The sequence below is a fragment of the Sphaeramia orbicularis genome, chromosome 9 (assembly GCF_902148855.1).
Source record: "Sphaeramia orbicularis chromosome 9, fSphaOr1.1, whole genome shotgun sequence".
Taxonomy (NCBI): Eukaryota; Metazoa; Chordata; class Actinopteri; order Kurtiformes; family Apogonidae; genus Sphaeramia; species Sphaeramia orbicularis.
The window spans coordinates 21,453,573-21,478,277 of NC_043965.1; the positions used below are offsets into that span (position 1 = coordinate 21,453,573).

At 38.9% G+C, this 24,705-nt stretch overlaps 1 protein-coding gene across 3 annotated transcripts in view; it reads left to right on the forward strand.

Annotated features, from left to right (window-relative positions):
- The window catches only part of pde4d (phosphodiesterase 4D, cAMP-specific), a 213,213-nt gene that overhangs the window by 86,091 nt on the left and 102,417 nt on the right, over positions 1-24,705 (forward strand). The window contains exon 1 of one of the 3 annotated variants that reach the window (XM_030143586.1): positions 8,776-9,280. The exons of the other annotated variants lie outside the window; for them this stretch is intronic. Within the exon in view, the coding sequence (XP_029999446.1) occupies positions 9,018-9,280 (263 nt within the window). The 5' untranslated portion in view covers positions 8,776-9,017. Of the gene's footprint in view, positions 1-8,775; positions 9,281-24,705 lie in introns of those variants that run through there. 3 annotated transcript variants of the gene reach the window in all.

Sequence of the window (24,705 nt, forward strand, 5' to 3'; positions counted from 1 at the left end):
AAGCATCAGTATGCTTTATTTATTATAATAGATGTGGAAAAACAGCCTACGCTTATCTAGTTCCTATAGGGATCCTGCCCTTCATTTTAGGCTGCAGAGCTGCCCATTGTTTACAGAATAACCACCCATTAGTTGTAAATCATGTTTGTGTATGTGTGTGCATGCATCTATGTGTTCTTGTAAGCCAGAAGGGAGGAGAGAATGACCTTTGACCATCACTGGGAGGAAGGGAATTAGACCACAGTCCCTGTCAGGGTCGCTTTGACAGCTGTGCTGGTCCTCTAAGTGTCCGTGAAATAGCCTCACAGTGGCTGAGAGACCAGCTGACCAGGACAGCATGAAGACTTAGTGGGAAGAGAAAACACAACAGGTATAAATATTAGGTTTGAAATGGATGGGAAAAGTAGGTTAAGGAAAGAAACGGTGTACCTGTGGTCCACAGTTTCAGATTTGAGAAAACAAAACAGGATCCCTCAAGTGAATGAAAACAGAAATAGAAGAGGTTTTTTTTTTTTTTGGAATAGCAGGCACACTTGTATCTCCATATTCAGACTTGTTCAGGCAAACGTCAAAGGATTTAGTCTAGATGACATACTTCCATGAAGGTTTTGTTTTGCTGTCTTCAGCTCTATCTTGCTCGGCTACATTGGCTTGTTTGTTTTGCACACTGGTGTTGTGCAGTGAGGCAGAACCACGCTTCACTTGAGGACTGCTGTCACATCATATGTCATTTTGTTGCACTACACCGTCCTTCTTAACAACCTCTAAGGTGCTGCTAACTCGCACTCAATCCACTGTTTGTTTCTCACTTTCCTAGATGAGTGGACTGGCTCCATTTTGTGTTCACAGGGCTGACTGCTCTTACCGTGGGCAGTGAGTCATCCCCAGCAAGAGCTCCTTAAATGTTAAAACTATAAAGAAAAATGTCACGGCTCAAACCAAAGAAAACACAGTGCTTCTTAACAGCACTGCACAGTCATTTGAAAAATAATGGTTGTCACTATTGAGATTGTGAGGCGACTGTAGCTGTCATGACCCCCACAAAGATGCTTGAATTAAAGTAGATGTCATATCAAAGAGTAACAGTGGTGCAAGTAAATAAACAGGCACATCACTAGGCTACATATCAACTGACTTAGTAGACTGAGTGAACACTAACATGCCCGCATGTCGTTTATATTAGCTGGTGTCTATGGTTTTGATCATCCTGATAACATCTTCCTAAAAGCCCCTGGACCAGAAAAGATCTCTGAACAACTGCTGCCATCTACTGGTCAAAATGGGCCATTGTTTCCCACCATTAATGATGTGTTGATATAATGCATTACCTCTACCCTTTTACAAAAATGCTTTCAAATTAAATTTTATTTGTTATCCCCTCCTCCTGCTTTGCATAACCGTAGTCATATGTGTCTGTATTATGTTGTTTGTAATAATGTTTTGTGTGAATGTACAATACTGTGTAAAAGTCAGAGGTCAACATTTGGTTTTTTGCTTTAGTACATTTCAAATGATCACACATTTGCATTTTTCAGGCTCTGTATTAAAATACAATCTGGATATAGGTGAAGTATGTACAGCAGTAAAAACAAACATTTCAGGGAAAAACAGCTTCTATAAATCAAAGTGATAGTATTTACAGTGATCTCCCTTTGCACTTAACATGTCTTTAACCCTTTTTTTCCAGACAATATGAGATATATTACATTAATTTTCTGATGTTTTATACCAGGTTGGTTCTAACTGTTTGTGCTGCTTTTTGTCATGGGGTCAGGGGTCACAATAAATTGTAACTTTAACCTTTAGATCCCATTTAGTTCAGCTTTTTTGTCTTGTAAGGCTGTGCACATATTCCTTGCATTTTCCTTTTGTGTCTAAAGAAAAGAGAATGAGAAATAAATATTTATGCTCGTTTCAACCCTGCAAAGGTAACAAAGCTAGAGGTTGCCTCAGACTGTTGCACAGTACTGAGTATGTATTGTGCTGCAGAATTCTAGTATGAAAAAACAGCTTCACCTGCTGTAGTCATCAGGGTAATAAATAATCTGCACAGATCAGATTCCTTTAAATCAAGTTATTATAAAGACTGATTTGTGATCACAGTAGGAGGAAAATTATTTTTTTCACAAAATATCTGGGTTGGCTTGAACCTTTTTTGTGCATTAAAAATATCTCTTCAACTCCTTCCAATTTAACTGTTATTGATGAATACTTTTCTGGTGCATTTGGATGGTAGTGTCCACTTGGGGGAGCCAGAGCTGCAGCAGGTGTTGGAGGTGTTGCAAGGTGACTGTTTATGTACTATTGTGGCCTGTAAAGACTTCCACCTGAATTGAACTGTACAGAAATTCTTTTTCAAAATGCACTTCTGTTTGCTCCTCTTATATATACATGCCCTACAACCACTGCCAGTGTGATCCAAGTTTCGATGTAATTACGATATTATTTGAGCGCTGTCCTCTTTTGACTATCCTTACGCACATAGCTGGTACCTATGGCAACAGCCCACTAAACTAAATCTTAGTCATCCTAGCAGTACTTAGACATAATATGAAATTAAATGTTCTGATCGACAGTCAAGCTTCACGCAGAGAGCTCTTTGCCAATAGCAGCCCAGACTCCAGACTGTGCTCTGTGAGGTGGCGCTATACAGTTTCCTGCCAAACGAAAGACATCCAATCTGTCAAGATTAAACAATATTTTGTAAGATGTTCGCAATGGGCTCAGATTCGCACACAGATTAGATGTTTTTTTGAGTGGACAGTGTGCTAATTCATTTTTCTGGTGTTTGTTTTATTGGAGAATCGGAAATGAAGGGATTTAGGAAAAAACACTTGTCAAAACAGCTGAAATGTCTATGAAGTTATATACAAAATGCAGACTTGTGGTGGGATACAGTGTTTTCTCTGTGTGTGGTGAAGTGAGAAGACATAATATCTGCAGTGTGATCTTTAGTTGGATCCACTTCCTGTGTATGTCAAAATATGAAGAAGGTCTGTGGTGATAATGTAAGTGTAAGCTTTTTGCTTCCTTGTGATAATGACTACGCTCTTTGTTAAGTATGGAATCCAGTTCTGTGCTAGAATGTGTTTCATGTACTGTCAGCAGGTTAGTCCTGTCCTATAGATGTGCTTTCTTCTGTTGGCTTTTGTTCCTCCTGTTCTTGACAGATCCACTTGTCCCTCTCCATCCATGTTGCCCCTGGTAACCGCAGGGGGAAATGCTGATCGACGTCATGACCAGCGACGGGGAGGGGTTGAGAAAAAATGTTTTACAAAGAAACTGAGAAAAAGAGATAGGCAGTGAGACAGGTAGCAGGAGAAATGAGAGTGAAGACAGAAGGAAAAGGAAGGACAGCGAGGAACGGCATGACAACATGATATGTACTCTTCCTGTGAGAGGAAAAACAAATACAACATTTTTTGAAAGAGTAGCATTCATCTTGTATGACTACTGCAAGGTAATGATAAATTGTGAGCTGTCAAATGAAGGCCAACAGCTTTCCATTGCTGTCATGGTTTAAAGTGTTTGACTGGCTGCCACAGCCTGCCTTTGAAAGATGGTAGTATTTTAAAATTGTTGACAGACGGGCCAAATGCACAAGCCACACAGCTAGAAAACATTCTTAGTGACTTAGATAATGTGTTATAAAATGATTTCAAGTATCCAATTTGAATGGCATGTATCAGATCATAAATATGAATGTATTTCTACTTTGGAAATAATGCTTTAAACTGACCAGGGGCCGTGAAATGAAGGAGGCAGCATATAGACATTGGCTTCCTCTGTGAAGAAGCACCTCCAGCTGCTTCTCCTACTGTCAGGGACCTTCAACGGAACAGATACAAAATGTGCAATATTCAACTTTAGATTTTTTTTTTCTAGCAGAGCAAATGCATCTACTCTAAAATACCACATTTTTTGTGATAATGATGCTAGCATTTCATTGAACTTAATGTGATGTGGTTTTTAAATGCTGTGAGTGTTTTTAGTGATGAAAGAGGTGTTATTTGTGGTTCAAGCAACAGGTATAAGTAAAAATACTACTTTAAATCAGGTTTTCTACTTGTGTTTTTAGGGTTGCTGGGTGATCTTACCAGATGTTTTCTAGAGTGTTGCTAGGATGTTAACCAAACATCTGAGATAGCTGTGTGGCTGTTAGGGTGTTGTAAGCATACACTGTATATAATTAGTGGACAGAGAAACCGTGACGTCACCCACTGGTTTCTGAACTGCCATTTTGAAGCCAGTAGTTTGCAATTTTGCCATCCCTATATTGCATTTTTGGAGCCAGATGTGACCATATTTTGAGAAAAGGGGCAGAACTAGGGGAGCCCTGGGGTCAGCCAATGCTACACACTAGTTTACTGACTCTGAAAAATGGTGAACTTGATCAAGCAGTATGTGAGTCATTTTACAGTCTTATTAGTGAAACATAGCAACCACAAGTGGCTGTCTGTCAGGAAAGATGTCTTTTATCAAATTAATTGAAACTCCAAAAGCCCAAGCCATACAGACTATTAATCAAAGCCTCACACAGCAGACATTCAATCTTTCCTGACCTGAGATCTGATAAACAGAACAAGAAAATTAAAGATGGAACAGATCAATTATTAGATGATCCAAACAAAACAAATGAGACCTGAATAAGAAAGAAAAATACCTTTGAGTATTTGTAGAGACACATTCAGTATATCCAGTTTTACAATGGGTGGTGTGTGGTCAGTACCTTGGCTTCACAGCAAGAAGGTTGTGGGTTCAACTCTCGGTCTGTTCTCTCTGTGCAGTCCAGGTTTTCCTCCAGGTGCTCTGGTTTCCCTCGGCATTAATGCTGCATTTGCATGCTATCAGGAAGATGATCCTATCCACTTGTGAATTAAAAATTATAAGTGTTTTTGTTGTCGTAGCGAACTGAAAAATGGCTGACACTATTTATCGTAACCTGCTACTTGGGTAAACAGTTTCGGATGTGTTAGTTCATCTGCTTAGCCTTTTTTTTTTTTTTTTTTTTGCAAATTACGTACGCTCTAAATGTACAAAATCATCAGCTAACAGCAGCAGAACATTTATAAAAGCACTGTTTTTCATTCACGATGAATCCCTCATTGCTGTTCACCATGTCCAAAAGTTCAAAGGTTATTTCTATTGAGATTGTTTTCCCAGTTCTCCAGTAGAAAATATGACATGAGGGGGCGCCGATGTGAATTTTTCGAGTTTGAAACTAGTATTTACCATAAAGAAGGATGAAAACAGCTACATATCAGTTAATTGTCCCATTGGTGCTCCTGACTATGGTGATGATGAAGATGTGGAGATGATCCCTGAGCGCCTTCAATGGCAGCTTACTGCTTCAAATTCACTCCATGATAATGCTAATGCTAGGTGTTGTGTGTGTAGGATGGTCTCATTCAGTGCGAAGTGCCAGCCAATTTAAATAATGATCCTATGGAAAACATTGAAAACCCCTCCCCCCAGACAGAAGTGTGTTTGATATGTTTAGTTAATTAGAATAGAGAATTTAAACTGTGTGTGTGTGTGTGGCTAAATTGTCTTTTAGCTGCTATATTTTAATAAAATGAATGACTTGGTGCAGTTTTTTTCCATGGAGCTGTTGAATAGGGCTGCCTCTTACTAGCTCCATTTGGAAAGAATCAGTCATAAACCTATTGTTATTAATTGTTTGGATGCCACACTAGCACAAGCCCTCAGAGTAAATTGTTCTCTCTGACAGTCTTCTCTTGTAGATTGGATGCAAAATTATGTGATGACGTCCAGGTTTTCCTTTTGTATTACACAGGAATACACTGTAGCATGTGCTTTAGTTAATTTGCCTTACTTGACGTGCCACGTGCTGTGATATGACACTATAATGACGGTACTGAAAGATATAATCATGCAGCCCTATTGTAGACCATATTCTGCCAGAAGCTTTCCTCTCTCGCTGTTTTCTTGTGAGCCCGCTCTGCTTGATGTTTGTCTTGACCGTCTTGTTCTTGAGTGAACCTCTCTTTCTTCTGCCTTGGAGGTTCCATATAAAGGTCTATCTGATGGTGATGGCGTCAGGTTTCCAGAGCATGCAGCCAATTCATTCCTATCTTATTGTCTTAATCTCTTCTTCCACAGCTTTTTGGCTTCTTCTTCCGCTTGAGATTATCGTTGCTGATAGTATTTGGGCAAGATCCAACCCTGGCACCTGTTGATGAATGTCTGTATTTTACTGTGCCTACTGAAGTGTAACATGGAACTGTTTTCACCTGTGTCTGTCTGTGTGCTAGTGACGACGCCAACTCACAAAAAATCAACCTTTATGAAACTACTTATGCAGGTAAAGATGTAAGTGAAAGTCTTGAACTCACCTACGAATCACTGAAATGGCACCAAAAAGTCCAATATTAATGAAGGCTACACCCTTAATACAAATAACACTGCCGTCGTCGAGCGTTTCCAGCATTTTTGTGATATTTGCTTACGTTTTGACACTGTAGATCTAAGAAAAAAAAACCTTTTTAATGATTTTTAATCTTTTAAGTCAACCAACCGTTGGCCGTCTGAGCCACTGACCCTGGCTCTGGCTCTGTGTACTTAATACTATGACATGCATCACTCCGTCAGTGTGTTTCTTGTAAATAGAGGTCAGCTGAGCCTGCTGTATTTATTGAGACAGGCTGTTAAAACAATGGGGCTCTGTATTCCAGTGGCTTTATGATCTTAACATTTATAGGACATGGGTTCATATGCAGGGTTTGCACCCATTTGTAGTCACCAAGGTCTCAATCATACTTATTTGTCATTGATCCAGTGTCGACTTGATATGTGTCAGTCTGAGCTTTGTCTGCTGGTTGATTTCTTTATTGTCAGTGCCTGTAACAATATTTTGTGATTATTTTTATTACAACAATGCCAACTAAACTGCTTTATATCAACTAAGTTAAGTTCAACAGTGCTTATAGTACTGTTAAGACCTTCTAAAAGAGTTCTAAACCTTCATTGTGGTCATGTTTTCACAAGGCCACTGTGTGCATTCTTTCTCTAAATCTCTCAAACGTGAGCTACAGTCAGAATCCTCTCGGCTCTGTGTGTGTGTGTGGAATGCCTCGATGTCTTTCAATAATATTAAACCAGAACTAAATCCTGTATGCTCTTTGAGCTATCATCACAGAAAGCAAATGATTCACAATTTTTCATGTGCTTAAATTTTGGAATAGTGCCAGAGAAGGAGGCAGAAGCTTGAATTTCCCTTCATTTTCTTCAATATCTAACCTCAGCAAACCTCAGGGTGTTGTAGAAAGCTAATAGTCACTTAAATTAAGAACAAAGAAACACAAACCATTGGCCTCAAGAAACGAAAAGGTCAATGCGTAGGTCATAATCTGTGGTTTATAATATTGTGGACCAGCGAGAGTAGACTATTAGGCTTAGCTGATGTCTGTGTTCTCTCTATAGATACGTCTGCATTGGGATATTTCTGGGTTTATTAGTGTCTTTAATATCGGTTTTGCTTAAAGGTTACTGTTGGACCAAGTTAATGTCCTTCTGTTGACCATTGTGGGCAGTGGTTACTGTATGTATGTTTATTGCGGGCATTTGTAGGAGCTCCATATCAGTGTATTTGCTGTAAAACTGTTGACATGATGTCCTAGAGCTGTGTTTTTAAGGGTGTTTAGAGGTTGAGTGCACAATAACTTGAAGCTTGTTAGACGTGGGTATGCTCTGTGTTTAAGATAAGCTGCTGGTTGCTAGGCTGGAAAGGAAATAGGTTTGGGGGAAGCATATTAGATTCAGCAGACAGTGTTTACACATACACAAGAATGTCTACCATCATCTGAGAAACTAATAGGGTGAAGGGGAGTGGCTGAAATGAAAGGTGGGATGACAGCTAAATGTTTTCTTACATGTGCGTAAATGTTTGGTAAAAGCTGAAGCAGATTTTTGCACATGCGCGCACTGAGATCAACAGAAGGCATCCTTTGCTGTTTCTAGGGACGACCTCTAAAAGTGAGTCAGGATTGAGGGTTACTCAATAACTAATGTTTGCTTTTAGTGCAGTCTGCTGCATCAAGAAACACCCTTACAGATGTGACCCAGCTCTGAAATGCATGCATGCATACAGCATTTTTTCACAGTGTTACTCAAGCTTGCCATATCTCTCTCTCTTTTCATACCTCCTTGTTTTTCTACCCTCTATTGTGTACACACATGCACGCACACGCACACACACACATACAAATTCATACACTCCCTCTCTCACACACGCTCTGCTCAGCTCTAAAGGATCAGTAGCTTATAAACTGGCTGCAGTCAGCAGTCAGTCTCTCTGTGGAGGGGGAAGAAGGAAGGATAGATTGGATGGAAGAAAACTCAGCTAAGCTTTGCTGGATAGAATCTTACTAGGCTGGGGCAATTTATTGGTGAACCACCACAGGTTCCTCGTTGGTTTTTTACAAGATAGAGAACGGTGGCTTTGGGCTCGAATGGATGGAATTAGTTCAGCTAAAGTCTTGCTGGGCTCATTGTAAGTGGACTGTGTTAAGTTTGCCTGCAGGCCTGGATAAAAAAGGCTGGAATATACGGAATTCTCTATTTTTTTTTTTTCCTCTCAGCCCACCCTCCCTCTGTCCTCCTTCTACCCCCCACCCCCCTCATCTTCTCCCTTGCACTTTTACAGCAGACATCCAGTGTTGCAGAGCAGACAAAGGCAGCAGCCTCAGTGCTCCTGTTCATCTGCTGGCTCTTTAAAAGACAGAAAGGGAGAGAGAGAGAGAGGAGGGATATTTCTTTTCTTTTATATCCTTTGCTCTTTCACAGAGGGAGCTGCTGGTGTGAGGAATTACCAGCCAAGCTTTCTTCCATTTAGCATATAGATGATTTTTGAATGTGGGTTTTTTTTAAAGACTACAGCATTTTGAGGACTCTGCTGGACACAGAAGAGTGTGTAGTGTTTTCTATTTTATACATTTTGTCTGCCTTTTCTGTTCACTTGGTTGACCGGTGCTGGTGGTGCTGAAGCCGGGGCAGGCATGGCCCAGCAGGCAGGCATGGGGGTGACCCACCAGGACACCCTGGCAGTGCCCCCCATGCCCAAACACTCCGGCTTGAATGAAGACCTGGTGAAGATCCTGCGGGAGAACTTGCTGCAGCCGGAGAGACCACGGGGACACCGGCGGTCCCCGTCCTCCATCTCCCCCCGTCTTTCTCCCCGCAACTCACCACGGCTTCTTCGCCGCATGCTGCTGAACAACAACATCCACAAACAGAGGCGCTTCACTGTCGCACACACATGGTGAGACTTGGACAAAAAGAGAGATTAGACGGTTAATGGTTTATGTGTTGTGTGGTGATTAGGCAGGCACATTACGGCCATCTCTGTATTTGCATTTTGTCATACAACATGTGGTCTAACCCATACCTGCGGCAAAGTTTCAAGGTCGGGACCATGTTTGTTGAACGCTGCATGAAGAGAGGCGTTGGTGCGATAAGCTGCTTGAGTAATTAAACTTTGTTTGCAGTTTAACACTTTCCCCTCCTGGAGACATGTCAGCCACTATTCCTTCTGAATCTCCTAGGAAACCTTGGTTAATTTCCCTCTTGGTCTCAGTTATCTCTGTCCGGCCTAATGTCCATCTCCATCTCACCACCTGTCCCTCCTGTGTGTCTCCGTTTCAGAGTCCTGCTCATTCCCCATCTGTCTGTCTCTTCACCTTCCTCTGCTCTCTCTGCTGTGTAAAATGCAGTGCAGTATCTGAGGAGATATAGAGCCGTCTGTCTTGTTAGGTATCTAGCGGAAGCCATCCATCACTATTTTTCTTCCCTCCTGCTGTGGTTTTCTCTTCACACCTGCCTGCCTGCAGTTTTTGACTATTAATTAGTCTTCTATTCCTGGCTGTCTATCAGTCTGTGTTGTGCTCGCCCACGCCTCACCCATTCCCTTCTCTTCATCTCTACCCCCCCCCCCCATTCTGTATTCCCCATTCGCTCTCCTCCCTGCACCTCATGCCTCCACCCCCCGCTTCATTTGTTTTTTGCTCTTTAACCAATTTCTCTACCCTCCACCCCCCGTCCCTCACTACTGAGGATTCCCATCACCTACATTTTGTCTTATTCTTTCCCCCTCTCAGTGATTATCCTTTACTCCCCTTTCTGTCCCATTCACTTATGCCCCACTTCTTCTACTCCAAATCTCTTTCATCACTCACCTCTCTGCAGGCATCTGGATCACGCTGATGATGTAATTCCATAATTCACATTTTTGCAGTCACATATTTTTTTTCCTACCTGCTGCTTGCCAGGTCTTTTTTTTTCATTTTCCCATTTCTTTCTATCTGAAGGCATTCTTTACCTCATTTTGTTTTTTATTATTGCTGCTTCACATTCTTTTCTGGAGGTTCATTTTCTCATCTCTTCTTTCTGATACGTCTTCTTAATCTCTCTCCTTTCTCCTCCATTATTCCATCCCATTACAACTATTGCATATAAATGATGACACTAACATGCGGCGATATACAGCGGCTCATGGCTCCTATAGATTTTCGCTATTTCAGAGACATGTGGCTTCCTATGTCTCTGTATAATTTAAATTACATGAATTAATTATCTCCATGCAAAACTGATGCGTCCCCATTTGTGTACTCCAACATGAAGGCTTGTGTGCGGTTCTTAATTCAGATTACCTCATTTTACACACCACCACTCTTCTCCCTTGTGCTGCTTTAAGCACAACGCTCACAGTTCCATATTAAGAAGACACACTTTCATTTGTGGAATGGATTTTCCCTGTTTGGTAATGATGCCGCTCCTTGTCGTAATGATAGTAGAACAAGTGAACAAGATTTTTGCACTTGTTAAAAATCTGCAACTGATTAAATAAGCAAGGGTAAAAAGGCCAAATGGTGGCATGATTCATGATAGATCAGGAAATAGACTGGGTAGAATTTTTTTTTTTTTTAAAGAAATACTAAGCTTTGGAGGAAATGCTGCTCAGGAAATTCTGTAATTATACACTGATGACACTCAAGACATACCCTCTACATGTAGAGTGTCATCAGTGTGCCAAGCTTGAATATTAAATTTTAGTAATTTTTCCAAACTGATTTAATTTACTATTTTTAGATGTAGAGCAACCATTAATGAAAAATTAACAGTAATTTATACTGCTAACAAGTAGTCAAATGCTCTGAAGATACAAACAACTAATGATTAAATGATGAATAGTTTTATTTAGGGGATGTTTTGTTAAAAATCAACTAATGCTGACTGTCATGAATAACGTAGTCATTTAATAAACTGTCTGTGCAGCGTTTGTGACCAACAATCTAAACTCCAAAGATGAATTTGACATTTGGAAGCACTTATAATATTTAGTGTACACAATAAACAAAATATAGTTAAAAAATTGTAGAATCTGATGACAAAATGACTGCGATAATGCTGTCATGTAGGGGCAAGGTGGAGGATGCTTCAAATGTTATGTTACAGTTTGTTTTTATTTTGCTATATTTTGGTATTTTGAGAATTTTTTTCATCATAAATGTAGATGTATGATTAAATGGGCAGATAAAGGTGGACTGTCAGTGTTGTATGGTAGCAGGTTATGCATGTTTTGTGTCACTGTGGTAAATCATTAGCTTAATAACGGCCTTGTCTATGCTGTGTAAGTCCAAAATTAAACACCTTTTTTTTTTTGTTTTTTACCTAATTTTTCCCAGTGAATGTGTGATGCTGTTTGGCCTTGACGTGCATTTACTAAAGAAAACATCTCTGTGCTGTACAGGAGATGGAGAAAAAGGAATGTATTTGCTTTCATCTGTCTATATGGTCTGAATGACGCACAGGATGATGCAGCTAACCTTTTGCATCGGAGAGCATGAGAGAGCAAAAACAGGAAAAGACGGTGACTGGAATGAAAACAATGACCACTTAATTTCTGTATAACATGTTGGTCTTGTACTTGTGTCGGCTGTTGACATTTGAAGAACTGTCAACAACTGGACCGGACTGGACAGGATATCAGACGGAAATAAAGGGAGTGTGGGTGGTTAGGAGAAAAATGGCTGTGTCTGTGTGTACATGTGTGAGCAAGGGAATGGACAAAAGTCAATTTGTTTGTGTGAGAGAGAGATGCACCATCATGGCTGTAAGTAGTCGGGGGGTTGACAACTGCAGTGTAATTTACTCCAATCACCTCTCATTCTTTAACAGCTGCAGGGAATCACAGGGCCACTGCGCTGTAAATCTGGTGGCATACACAGCCCTCAGTAGCTCCACTCCACACTTCATTAACAAGACAATCCTTCTCCATGGACCGATTGGACTGATGTACTACTTCACTGTTCTTACGGGCATGACACTGTGAAAAACAACGCACAAATTATTTTACAATTACTCAGTGCCTTGCAAAACACATTCCCAGTGCTGATCTGCGTCTCTGCTCTGAAGTGCTCCGATTAACCGTAATGATTTGTAAGACATAAAGAAGGTACTTTGGGGTATTTTATTGGATCTGACTGTTTACAGAGTTAGATTTTGGGCTCATAATTTACATATAGTTACAGTTGTTTAATAGAATTTTAAAAGCTGTGAATATTTGAGCAGGACTTATTTTGGCTGAGAGGATTTTAAGTTGACTGTTGTGGTTCTTATTCAATTGTTGGCAGTATTATTACAGCCTAAGCTGCACCATTACCTCCAACAGCAGCAGCAGCATTAGTGTGGCTTCTGGGTGGAATTAGAGAGGGGAATCTGCAAAAACTGGGTGTGTTGACAACAGATTTAAGGCTCAGCACTGGGAGGAATTGTTACCTGAATGTGAAAGCTGATAGTTGTGGTGTTTAATCACATGCAACATGTTTCTTAAGCTTAGCAGCCAAAGATAATAGTAGTTAATTAGTCAATATGCCAATGGGATATTTTACAAACTATCTGCATTAGCACAACTGAACTTTAATAGTGGCTGATGGGAAATTTTAGGCCTCTTATCTGAAGTTACTGACTTTTATATAATAGCTTGTGTATTTTTTTTCTACCTGTTCAGATATTTAACAAACATCTAGTTTCTTAACCAGGCATTGCCAGATTAATTTTCATAAGATAATTAGTCTGGGACCCTCTCAAGTCTTACACCAAAATGGTTCTGGATGCAATTGGACAAACCTGCAACCAGTTAGGGCTGGGTGATATGGAAAAAAATCATATCGTAATATTTTTTTCATATCGGATGATATTGATATGTATCACGATATAAATCAAATCACTATTTTTGTCAAGCTTAAATTTTCCATGACTCATAAGTTTGAAGTGAAGACATCAGAAGGAACATGACAGATGTGCTGAAAAACATTATACACCTGTTTCAGATAAATAATACAGGTACATATATTTAAAACTAAACTAAAAGTCTGAGCAGCAGGCAAAAGCTTTCAAGTTTTAAAAGAGAACACAAACAGACCATTAAATTTGTTGGTCAACTCCAAATAAATAAAATCTTCATTCCAAAAAGGTTCGTGTGGAAAGGCGAGTGTTTGCATTCTTCACATAGGCTACATGTATTCGATCGGTACACCTTCGTATTGTATTGAAGGCCCCGAACTGAAACCGTTCGGTACAAACCGTTACACCCCTACTTTTCAGTAACCGAGTCACTCGAATTCTCGGTCCAATTTTTCCCTGAGGGAACAGTCGCTGCAGCCCAAACATTAGCATGTGAGCTGTGGCTGCTCTTACACCTGTGCTCTATGGCTCTAGCATGATTGGTTCGATGCGGTGCTACTTAATTTTGATTAGCTGTTCTTACGTTTGTCACAACGTGGACGAATGAATTCTATTGAAATTATATCAAGCATGTCTCATACTTCTATTGAGGAAATGTTATTTTGCTATATATATTGTTATCATTTTATCGCCCACCCCTTCAACCAATGAGAGCAACAGACACATACAAAAGCCAGTGCTTCACAGGAAGCAGTCACAACTACCAGCACATCATTGTATGAAACCACAGCGGACCCACCCTAAATCAGATAAATGGCAGTGATTGGCTCTTCCCTATCTAGGCTCAGAGGGGATCAGTTTGACTGGGATCGGTGCCAGACTGATCTGCCAGAACAAATGAACATTTGCTCCTAGGCAGCTGCATCTGGTTCTGAGGCTAAAGTCAAAGGATGTTAAGGCTTTTTTTGAACGATGGTGAAAAATTGGTGGTCAGTCCCAAACTATCATTACTGTATCACCCTTTATAAATCCACTATTGGTTGACCACTGGTGTGTTGAGTACAAGTCACTGTCTCTCAATGCTGGAGTGCCTGACCTTCTCTAACAGGATTACATGTTTTTACCATGGGATATTATATAGCATGAGCTCAAGTGCTTTAAAGAGGGACTGTATCATAGCAGTGCAGTGACAGACTGTCAGACAGCTAATATTGAATAAATGCCTCTACATGCTATAAGACATGATTCTCTTATAAAGTTGAGAGTGCTCTCAGTAAGGGTACAGCACATAGAGTACAGAGCAAAGGTGGAATGAAGTACTCTTATCTTCAAGTGATATAAACACATGTACACTCAACTTTTTCATTCGTTTTATCCGAATAACTCTTGTTCAACTTTCCTCCTCACTGACCCAGAGGTATTTTTAATGCTGTTGCACAACAGTGTCTGATGCTGCATTGCAACAGTGCAAGCATCTCTTTATGTAACAGGAGAATGGGATTTCAGTGAGGGGAGGACAGGTGGCTTCGAACAGTGGTGCTGATGCTGGCATACAGTCATTGGCTGAGTTTTGGTGGAGATGACTCGATGGTGCGGGGTAGATGAATGATGGATTGATGGATAGCTGGATGGATGATTAATGATTGATGTGTGGATAAATGTAGGATAGGTGAAGTAAAGGGAAGGAAGCAGGGCAGGAGAGTGTGAGCGAAGGAAATAAAAGATGTTTGGCTAAACATTGTATTGGTAGTGCATGCCTCTCTTACATCTAAGTGTTATTATCTGTCTCTCTCCATGTCTTTCTTGATTTTAATCTCATTCCTCTTTGCTATTTCTCTCTTTGAGGGACATGATTACGCTAACTGGTGGTCAAAGCTCAACAGTTACTACTAATAGTATGAATTAATTTGAATAATTGATTCGGTTTTATAGCATAATCCATATTCTGCCTCAGCTGGAAATGCAGTTTGTTCCGGGGAAGTTTTAATGTTATGATGGATGGGTAGTACTGTAACAGCAGTCAACAGCAGTAAAACTAAAATATTTCATTGTTTTGTTGTATTTTGTTTAATCATTAATCAGAGAATGTCACATAGGCTGCTTTAGTTTTTCTTAAAAGCTAGACTTTGCCGCTTGTCTTTACTGGATGTGATAGATGTACACTGATAGACTGATTGGTTGATTGATTACTGTGCAGAGGATTCTCTAGGTTTTTATCCGTCCAAATATTGCTCTCCACCCAGGAGAATAGAAGGCTTGTGATTTGCATATATATGAGCAATGATGCTGCTACTGTGCTAACTGTGCTGCATGACATATTATTGACCACATGATACAGACGTTCCATTTGTAGACAAAGGTAGACTTGGACAAATCAATGAAATTACATGCCCACCATTTTGCAAACATTACAGAAATACACTGATTGATACGTACACCCTGCATATGCGTCTACTGAAGTCAGTCTTTGCGAGATTAGACAGAAACTGGGAATATGACTCAGCTTTGACTTTGTATTCTGAGCAAGTGGCCAAGTCAGTTGCTGAGATGAATAAGAAAACTTGGATTATATAACCGTGTGGCTGCAAGAGACTGAGAATAGGAGAAAGTGAGTAAAGAAGAGGAGGATGAGGGAAGAGTTTTCGGGCTCACATATGTTGGAACTGTTTCGCATTCCTTAAACTTTAAGAAAAATAGAGGCCCTCTGGAAATACTGCTGTACTTGAATCATTCCCCCTAATATGGAGTTATAGAAGAAAAGTGAATTAATCTGAATATTATTAATACATCAGTACCACAGCGCTCTGTTATAAATAGAACCCCTGATGCTCTTCTGAGTTTGTGTAGTGGCCACTGGCTGATCTGCAATGAATGCAGATCAGTCAAACATTACCATAAAAATGAGTTTTCAGTCACAGATGGCTTCTAAACATAAAAATCAGATCTAATTATTTTTATTTATTAAAGGCTTTTTTATTTTAAAGATAAAGTCTGTGCTCAAACCCACCTCCCATTTACGGTATAACATTATATTCACTCCTCAGCTATTTTATTTTAGCATCTGAATTTCCAGTGTGTAAACATCTCCACTGTAGTGTAGGTTGAGTTTCTGTTTCCATTCAGTAACAACTATTCAACAAAGAGTAAAACTCTCAATACTTCAGTAGCTTGGAGGATCTGTACAGCAAACTGAATTTAGACCCAAATAAACCAAGACTGGACTATATGTATCGCTGTAAAATAACTGAACTTCCAGTCATATGTGTGTGTATTATCTCTGCTTTGTATTAATTAAATGTATTTTAACTGCTTTTTTGATCTTTTAATCAAAAACTGATAACGTTTTAATAAAATATTGTCACCTCTTCTCATTAAATGATTCTGACAATGTGATTTATTATCATAGATATGTATGTAATCGATATGTAATCATTGCACTTTGTCAAAGCTGATTACTGATGTGTATAGGAATTAAAAGAGGAATGTGTCTGAAAACTAAGGCTGCATGATATGAGAAAAAAACTGACGTTGCAATTTTTTTTAAACCTACAATATATATTGTGATATGACTATATACTGAGGAGAATTTAATATCTGGGTGGTGCCGACGTCAATGGTCAAACAAATTGGTTGTGTTATCTCTCGTTGTGGCAACAGGTGGAAGGCACTGTCGACACAGAACACGTATGCCAATATCATCCTTTTTGTAGCGGAAATAATTTCAGATAACTGACATTGCTTTTCTTTTTGGCACCAAGTCTTAGTTTTCGGTGATTTTCTCTTGTTCGTTGCTCATTTTTCAATGTTGTTACCAACGACTCATTCCATGTGCAGGGGCGAACTGATTAAGAACGATTGTGATTGGTGGATCATTGTTTGCAGTGTGTGTCAGGTACCCAGGATGAAATGAGATGTGACTATTGCGCACACAAACATTGCGATGACAGTGCTCAAACGATATATTGTGCAGCTCTATTGAAAACTGCATTATTGCAGCTTTATGGACAACAGTGTATAATTCATTTTGCACACATGTACATGATCAGTAAAAATACTCTGAAAAATGCCTACAACAGTATTAAAATAAAGAGTCTTATCTTGTTCAGTAAAGATTAGATATATGAGAAAAAAATCTCATGGAAGCTGAAAACAGTGACTTTCTTCAGTATTCACAGCAAAAACATTATTTTTAGTTTTAATTTCAGTAAAAAGATTCAATCTTAGACACAAAACAAACTAAAACCTGGATTTTAAAAGAACAACATGAAATGTTTTTTTTCTTCTATATCAAAGACAACTGATATGAACTGATAGAAAAATGTAGAAAAACCGAATAAATAAAGGAGAAGTAGAGGTCTGAAACACAGCTCTGGGCCTTTGAGAGTCAATTAAAGGTTTATATTACTTAATGGTACGTTAAATTATGAATAATTAGGCCAATCAGTCAGACTTTACACAATATCAGACCTCTAATACAGTGGAACTACACTTGAGTACTGGATATGCTTTTATATTCTGTTTTATATAGCAGACAGTAGCCTATATCACATATTTTTCCTTCCTGGGGGGCAATGTCACAGGTTAAAATGAATGTCAATATCAGACATTATGGTCTCATGTATCGTGCATACATGCTTAGCTGCTTGGAATATGATCAATTAAGAGAAGTAATCCATACTTGAAGATTTCTGAAGTGCTGTAAATGTACGTGCATCTGAGTATGTCCAAGTGTTTTCAACTCTCTTCCTCCTGCTCTTCCTCTTGTGTTTTTTTTTTAACATAGTGATTGTCAAGCTCAGTGAATGCCACATGTAGTCAGACTCACATTTCCAACATGTCAAAATCTGTAACCTTTAAGAAAACCAGCAGGGACGCGGATGCTGCCTCCAGATCTGCTGCAAGATGTGTTTTTTTCACCTGTTAAAATTTGTGATACCACCCAGCCTAAGTAGGATTGTCATTTTTCTGAACCGTGTTGATCCGAGTGATATTGTTGGAAATCATTTGCATCAAACAGGTTTAGATGTATTAGTGTGTGTTCGCACTGGTTACTGATCTACTAGATTTAATGAGATGGTGACCAGAATTAATATGGGTTGAAGAGGCCACAGCTGCAGGGTTTTATCAAAGCTCTTTTGATATGTTGATATCTTCTTGATTCAACAAAACGACTGAAAGATTGTGCCAGTGTTAGCTCAAATATGCTATTTGATGTTGTAATTTCATTCACCTTTCCTGGATGTGTTTATTTGGATATGAATGGATATTTAATGTATGTGGAGTGTGTCAAAAGTAGCACTACTCTCACTTTATCACATCTTTTTACTGTTTTATCTAGTATCATTTTTCACTGAAAAGGCGATAATGTCATTTTACCACCCTCTCTAACCAAGCCTGTTTTGCACCTTCATCATCTTCAGCTTTGTTTTACTCCTGCTGATTTCAACACCAGAACTTGACTTGATTGCTAAGGGAAAATTTAGTCACTGATTAGGGGCTGCTCTGATAAACGCAGCTGCACCAGAGCCTCAGCAGAATAGCCCGAGGATTGAGAGAGTCGAGAAGATGAGTACCAAACTGAGAGGAAGTTTTTAATAGCCATGAATATTTTTATAATGGGCTGCAGATGCCCATGCACTCCTTTGTGGTATCTGATGCATTCGCTGTAGAGGTGGAGAGGTACTTTTTATATTTTCATGGCTTCTTTTTTTTTTAACTGTGGCGAAGGTTCTCATAATCGCAGAGATGAAAAAAAAAAAAAAAGAACATTTGCTCTGCTCAAACTGACAGTTGGATGAGGCTCGAAGCTTTCATTATAATATTCTCTGAGAGTCTTATTAGCCAGAGGTGAGATCCATTAAAGACGCAGGACTGTGCTAAAACCATTGGTCATGACTGATTATAGTTAGAAGGCTCAACTCATTAAAGAAGTATTGAATGTATGACTCTTTAAAGGTTTATTGCATGTTTTTTTACACTCAGACACCATTACTTTAAGGTTTATTAATACATAAAAAACATAAGAGCCTCACGACTCTTCTACATAATTAGCTTTTTTTTTTTATCACCATAAACATTATTTATCACTCTGCTGTTGTGCATCCGTGTTTAATGCATATTGGAGAATAAAAAGTAACGCTCAGAATAATTCAGTCTGTATACATTATATTTATATTTTATTCATGGAATGCTAATTGCATCTTATTAGTGTGGAACATTTCCACCAAACACTCAAGTAAAGCAGCCTTGTGTGGTAAGTTTTTGCAGTGATTCACTTGAACACCTCAAGTTATGCACATTAATGAAATTATTTTATTTGCAACTCTAGCCCTCATATAAACTTGTAAAAATCAATCATTTATTAAATTTTTTTTCTCTTCATCTCAAATGTGATGCTGCAAAGATAAGAATAAGAAGCATGTCTACTAGACATAACAATGCCTGGCAGAAATACTCTTTCATAATATGTCTGTCCTTCCTCAAAAAGTCGTGAGAATGTTTCGCCTTTTCTCTACATCCTCCTCTGCACATCTCTTTCATCCTTGCTGTGCTATTGTTTGCCTTTGAGTACTACTTACACAGTTGCCTTTGCATCTGCATTTCTATTTTTCAAGGCTTTGTTGCACCTACAGGAAGGTATAAACCCGGGATGAGCAAGGTTTAATAACACGTCAGTCTGCATCATGTTGTCTCTGCAGTAAATGGTAAAAGAATGGGCATCAGACAAGACAAAAGACTTGCATGCATCTCTGACTTTACAATTTAGTTGGAACCTGGATACTTCTTTTATAGACTGGAGTGAAAAATAGTTAAATCGAGAAGATGCAACATGGGTCAACAGGCGACTGAAACTGAAAATAAATCCTGTTATTGGTCGCAGGGTTCTATTTGTTTGTCTTCCCTTTTTAGGACTTACATAACATCTTCAGTACACCTTGCTTTTACTCTGTTTGGACGTGGTCTCGGTGGAGCGAGTCCACCTCTATCAGTTCTAAAGAGTTGCCTGTCCAATTAAGATGCAGCTGTCTCCTGTGTTGTGAGAGCCATTCAGTTATTGATGTCATCCCTTGATCATTTTTCACAGCTGCTTCCAATATCCTGCTCTTTATGAGGGTAGGTTTTCATCTTTTATGTGCTCCCATTTGTGTGCGTATGTGTGTGCAAATATAGACAGCGCAAATACATCTGGAGGATTCATCTGTGCCTTTGTGTGTGTGCGCATTATAGTATGTGCACACATGGATTTGTATGCACATTAATATGTTTGCATGTACCTGTGTGTCTGTACTAGCGTGTGTTGTCTTGTTTGTGTCAGGACCTAATTACCAGTCCTCTGTTGTCTGTCTGACCACTGGGGCTGTCTCCTTTGATTGCATTGATTCAGTGCCGCTGTATGCGGTAATGAAAGACGAAAAATGAACAGCGTGCTCTGAGTATGAGGTAATTGGTCTGCACCTAGTTTTCTCATGGTTCTCAGGAGGAAGAAAACTCCCAGTGTGTGTTGTTCTATGCAGCCGTGTGTGTGCATGTGTGTTGTTGTGGTTTGTCTTTGCGATGATTTTTTTTAGCATTCAGAAGATCAATGTGATGCTCATACTGTATGTGTGATGTTAGAGGCTAAGAAATTTTACCCATTTATGCAAGTCTGTTTTAAGCTGGTCTATTTCAATCATACTCATCATGCTGTAAGACTAATCTAACATCAAAATAGGTTGCACATGTTGTGTAGTATGCATTGGAGTCACATTTTAACATTGTTTTTGTGATTATTAAACTGAAGTCATTTGTCCAACTGTTAGGGTTATTTTATAGCCTGATATAGTGCGCTTGTGTATATTTCTCCAACTGCATATCATAGACCAGATGCTCGAGTGGCAGGTTTATCTGTGAGTGAGCAGATGGTTTGGAGAAATGAATGTAAACGCTAAGTTGTCACGGAGCAGGGAATGCTTGTGTCGACAACAAGGGTCCGGGCGAATGGTAAACATTGCTGTGAGGCTGCCAATCAGCACGAATTATTGGGGTTGTACAGTGGATTTGTTTTCAGAGGAATGCGTAACAACTGTGACGGACGGGCACAGAGAGCATTTGGCAATCGTATATTAGTTAGTCCTAGCTCCATAGTGCACTGCAATATTGGCACATATTCTTATTTTGCGTACCAGTTCGCAGCTCCTATATATATATTTTAATATTAACATGACATCTTTATTTTTATGTTCTGATCACTGCAGTGCCCCATGATTTATGCTATCTTAAACTGTTATTACCCTGCACCCCAAAGGGGAGGCAAGGGGGATTGTTTTTGGTTCAGTTTGTTTGTTTCTTTAATCATTAACATTCTAGCAGCAAAACTCTTGGTTGAATTCATACCTAATTGGGCTTATAGATTGCCAGTGACCCAGAATAGTTGTGATTACATTTTGGGAACAGTAGGTCAAAGTTCAAAGTTTTTATGAATTTTTAAAATCTTTTTTTCCCCCATTTACTTATAATGGGTGAAATTTCACATGTCTGTAGCAGCAAAACTATTGGTTGAATTCACACCAAATTGGGTTTATAGATTACCAGTGACCCAGCATAGATGTCATTACATTTTGGGAAAAGTAGATCAAAGTTCCAAATTTTTATGAATTTTTAAAATCTTTTTTCTCCTTCCATTTACGTATAATGGGCAAAATTTCAAATGTCTATAAAAACATCAATTTTGTTTCAATTGACTTCAAACTTGGCACATATATAGATGGAATTGATATGCTGACATCAGCACACACAGACATGATGACATCAGCTGGATCGATGCCAAAATAAGCTACAATACATGTGAGGGGCGGGGTTTGTTTTGCCTGGCACCACTTGTTATTTAGTTGATTCATTGTTCTTTTTTTGTGTCACAGCCCCCCAAAAAAACATTGTTATAAGATAATGATGTAAACTAGAAAATATTCAAATTTAAATGTAGGAAGATTAACCCTTTTATTACTCAAACTGATGAATCGGTTGTCAATATAGTTTACAATTATTTCAGTAGTTGATAACTAAAACACTGTTTTATTAATTTTTGTGGCTGCACTAGACTGTTGTTTCTTAGAAATTACACCCAAGAGAATAGGATAGATATTCATTGAAATTTACGATATCATCATAGTGTCATAGAGGTGAAGTTCTCCCCCTTTTAACTGTTGAAAAATATGAATGATGGTCATTGGCCAAAAAGAATTAATTTGTATCCTGTTTCAACTACACATATGATATTTGTCTATTCAGCTAATATATAATTTTATGTGTCAAAAAGTCACAGTTTTGGTATCAGTTGTAAAATAACATTAAATTTTATGTGAAATGACTCAGTGGACTGCATCTCTTGTCACACCTGATATATGTCACCAACACCAAAACTACCAAATCCTAAAAAGCAAGGTAAAAAAGTATTAAAGAGGTGACAGTCCCTACAGGTCTGATCATATTGAAGCTCCAGAGACATCTGTAACTGAACAAGTCATAGAGAAAAAGGTGCAATGAAATCACTTTTACTACTAGTTTTGTATTTTCACAGCCTAATTTTTCAGCATTTTTACAACTGTGACAGATTTGTACAATCATGTTTTAAAGCAAAAAAAATTACATGTGTAAATGATTGCATAATTAAAACAGAATTTAAAAATGACTTGTCTCTCGCCATTGATTGCAATATACTTTATTTTTTTCTGAAATGAGATCTTATCTCTGTATTTTTTAATTGTGGTGAACACTCATCAGAGAAACAGTCTAAATAACCAACTCCTTTTCTATTGATGTTTTCCGTGGGATTTCCAGGCATCTTTTGTCTATTTTTAAAAATGTATTTATTTGTACAAAAAATAGATTTTTGTGAGCGTGCTGCTGTCCAAGTTATGTGTGCCACGTTAATGCTGCTTTAACACAGTCTATTGGGTATCTTTCAGGGAGTGTGTGGATATTGACCTGGAGTGGAAGGATTAGTGCAGGTACTTAAGAAAGATCACCGCCACAGACCACCTCTCATGGCTTTAAATGGATGATCCCAGACAGAAACTGTCAAAACACAGGAGAGAAAAAAGATAGGGTATGGCTAGAGGAGAGGAGGTATGTCTGAGCAATAATCCACTGGGATGTATCGACACATGGGTCTGTCCTCCCTGAAATCAATAATAACCGTGTGTTTTAAAATTCCACAATAGATGTCTTCACTGAAATCTAAATTGGTTTCTCCACTTCAGGTTCAGTCATGTAATGCAGTAGTGTGGTTGCGTCCTTTTTTTTTCTTCTTAAAAAACGAATGAATCCATATTTTACTTCTAAAACATGACTTGAATTGTTGCTTTTTGACATCTCCCATTACCTAGTGATTTTTTTTTTTTGTCAGCAAACTGAACTGAACAATGTCAGCTCTTCAATCCCAAAAGGCTCAGTAGCTTGGCAACATGCACTGCAGTAATGCCCACACACCGTGTAAACAGGGAAACAGGAAACTCACAGGAAAACAGTTACATCGCACTTCCCCCACAGTACTTACAAACATAGATACCTGAACATACCACAGTTCACAGTATGTCATAGTAAGCTGTATAGACTGATGTTCGTATAAATAGCAATATATGTCTATACTCTTTATGTCCAGTGTGATTCTGACAGGGTCTCATTATCTCAGTGTAGGTGGAAAATACATGGGTGAATAACAAGCTAATTATAGATTATAGCTCTTACAATGGTCAGTAGAATAACAATAACTAGTGTGGTGAGCTGTTGTAGTCTCATAATGTAGATATTAGATGTTATTTACAGCTGAAGCTCCAAATATGATCAAGCTATTTTTCTTTTTTTTTTTTTTTTTTTAGCTCTGACAGAGGAAATGATTTATTAAGTTCTTGACAAAAATGCTATCAGCTATATCTGTCTAGATTGAGCTGATTCAGTAATACAAGCTTTGGCTGTATCCAACAAATGAGTATTGAAATATGCATTTGGAAAGTGCACAACTGCACTCATGGTGGTGTTATCTGTTCTTGGCTGCATGTGTTGGTTCATGTACCAAAGCAGTACAGCTTTCTGAAACCGCACCAACAATTCTGGTTTTATGCTCTTTGGAAAATGGCTTTGTATTTCCGCTGTAAAGGCAGCACCTCATTTTGTAGACCCCATGAGGGCTGTGGCAAAGGCAGTTAGATCTGTAAATACTACCTTCCAGGTGCTCGCCATGGCAGAGCACAATTGCAATAATGTAAGATTTAGCTGGTGTGAATAACAGTGCAGCGCAAAGTCAGCAGGTGGGTTTGTCTTCATCATTAAACTGCTCTCCACATTTTCAAAGGAATCCAGACTAAGCCTGTTACGCTTTTCAATGTTTGAGTACAGTTTGTGCTGTTCTGAGCAAACCATTGTTTCTAGCTGTATCCTGCAGCTCACGAGCACCAACGTTTTTAGTCTTTAGTTTGGCTTCAAAAGGTAAACTTCAAAAATGTGTGCCCCAGGACTCGACTTTGT